At 38.6% G+C, this 2,676-nt stretch overlaps 1 protein-coding gene across 2 annotated transcripts in view; it reads right to left on the bottom strand.

Moving 5' to 3' along the window:
- Positions 1-2,676, bottom strand: part of LOC106880700 (rab GTPase-binding effector protein 1) — a 48,945-nt gene that overhangs the window by 21,784 nt on the left and 24,485 nt on the right. For both annotated transcript variants that reach the window (XM_052976982.1, XM_052976983.1), the window contains exons 16-17: positions 667-783; positions 17-127 (exon numbers count right to left, since the gene is read on the bottom strand). In XM_052976982.1, the coding sequence (XP_052832942.1) occupies positions 17-127; positions 667-783 (228 nt within the window). The remainder of the gene's footprint in view (positions 1-16; positions 128-666; positions 784-2,676) is intronic.

Raw genomic sequence — 2,676 nt, 5'->3', positions numbered from 1 at the left:
AAAGTCGGTACTTTACCTTTCGCTTTGTCACAGAAAAAGCCTGTCTGCAATTGTTACATTCATCAACATCTTCTTCATGCTGCCATCTCACCTCAGTTTCTGCTTGCCGAATTTTTTCCAGTTGAATCTGGAGAAAAACACAAGAATAAAAAGGAGAACTACTAATTTAACCGCCTACACTTTTTTTCTGCAAAAATAGGGGTAGTTTATCCTGTTCAGGCTACATTATTAGCATTATCCTGCGACTGAGAATTTAAAATCACTTCTTTAACTTTAATTGTTTAATATTTATTGTTCCCAGCAATTAATTGAGATCGTTATAAAACTGGAGATTTACATACCAGCTCCAGGAATGCATCTAATATGTAAATTGGTAGATCCAATAACTTAACACAGCTGCATGTGGGGGACAAACACACGTACAAAGGGCTTCTTTCAGATTTTGTCTGCTCAATCTACTGACAAGGTTTTGGTTGGCAGCTATAGTGAAAGAAACTTGCCCAAGGTGCCATGCAGTGGGACTGGATCAAGAACCATGTGGTTGGGAAGCAGACTTCTCACCGCACAGCCCCATCTATGCACAGCCATGCCAGTGCCCGACATATTTGTTTCTCGAGTAGGGGACTTAACAATGACAAAGGGCCACATTGAAACAGTTGTACAAACCTGTAAAGACTGGGATAGTTTAACAAAATCTCTCTGTACAGCTTCACTATTCTCCAGATCCACTTGTAATGACTGCACTTTGGCCTTCATAGTACTGACCTCTGTCTCCAGTTTACTCTGTAAGTTCAGCAGCAAAAAGAGAAGGAAAACAAAGAGTGTTGAGACAGTGTAGGAGATATTCAGGTGAGAATTTACTAGAAAGAAACTCAACTACTGGGGTTAATACCATAATGCAGTGATCCCCAAAATTAGTCCATTGTGGAACCCCTTAAACAACATTTTTTATAGAAATCACAAAATCTTTTCTATTTCACGAAAAAACCCTGCCACACTTGAGTTTGGTAAAAGATTGAATAGCACAAAAATTGTTTTGGTAGAAAGAATTTATCCGCGCGTGAGTGTGCGTGTGTGTAAATGGTCGTCAGTTTGCTGACTGCTTTTGCTTTCTTAAGTAAATTTGCAACACAAAACCTCTCCCCTATCTCAATACTTCATAATATCTCATGTGAGACCCTGAGTTGATCAATTTCAGTTGACCACATGCACACACACACACACACACAATGTTAATACCCTGGAACAGAAATACCAGTTCACTGTAAAACAATCCTGGAAGTTACAAAAATGAAGACTCTGTGTGTATGTGTGTATATGTATATACATACACAATGGGCTTCTTTCACTTTCTGCCTACGAAATCCACTCACAAGGCTTTGGTCAGCCTGAGGCTATGGTAGCAGACACATTTCCAAGATGCTGTGCAGTGGGACTGAACCCGGATCCATGCAGTCAAGAAGCAAACTTCTTACCAAACAGCCACGCCTATATTTGTAATGTATTTGGCAAGGGGGATGCTAAAAGCAGGGTTATGATGATGATGATGATACCAATGACAGGGGAAGAAGGGAGAGGTGACATGTTTGCGTAGAGAGACAGACAGGAGAGATAAGTTTAGTGGCCCAGGAGGAGAAGAAGAAAGGATGGGATGGCCATTATAACACAGATAGTGGGTGCAGAGAACAATATAAATGGATGAAGACTGTCTAAGAAGGGTGATGGTTCTGACGTATCAGGACAATCACCCTGCCCCATAGGACAATCCCCTCCAGATGACAACTACTCCCAGGACAATCACCCCCCCCCCTGGTTAATCATATATATTACACACACACACACACGCATATACAGACACACACAACAGTATGTATATCTTGACATGCTATCACCTTACACATCATATACATGACTCCAAAGTTATATCTCAGCATGTCATATATCATATATTACAAATATATTACAAATATATTTCAATGTATACTAACAATAATAATACACAACAACATATAAACAACAAATAAATATGGCCTAATAAGTTTTCTCTGAACTATTTATTACCTTTTAGCTTGGATTTTTTTTTTTTTGTGAAGAAGGGCCTTTGTAAATAAATGACAGGATGTTGCTCGCTCGCTCTTATTTTGGTTACGCTACTGGTAATGATTTGGTGACCGATATCAGATGAATAATTTCTTGGAAAAAGAGCTCAGAGACACTGACATGCCAAACACCGTAGGGTGAGTGTGTCGCTAGGGTAGGTCAGTAAAGGATCAGAGTGTGACCCCTGGCGTTGTTCTTGTTCAACATTCTCTAGGTTCTTTGAATAGCTACACTGGTCAGTTGACAGTGATCAAAACAATTCTTGTTGGTCAGTGAAGTAAAATGACAACAATATAGGGCAAATATCAATGGGGTGGACAGCTGGCTTGTCGAAAACTTTTTGGATTGGGGTTGATTTGTTTTGTTCTTTATTGGACCCTTTTATTTGTAATAAAATGAATAAATAAATAAAACAAAATTTTGAAATTTCGAAATTTAATAAATTTGTCTCCCATTCATCAGGGTGGGTCACAACATTTGTTTCTTCACCAAATTTACATTTATGAAAATGCACCGATCTTATCAGAAAAATAAGCTGTGATAGTCCAGGTCAACAATATATTAATATTTCATGAA

This window comes from Octopus bimaculoides, chromosome 26 (assembly GCF_001194135.2).
Source record: "Octopus bimaculoides isolate UCB-OBI-ISO-001 chromosome 26, ASM119413v2, whole genome shotgun sequence".
NCBI lineage: Eukaryota > Metazoa > Mollusca > Cephalopoda > Octopoda > Octopodidae > Octopus > Octopus bimaculoides.
Note: the sequence above shows the minus strand (reverse complement) of the source record. Positions and strands in the feature narration are given on the sequence as shown.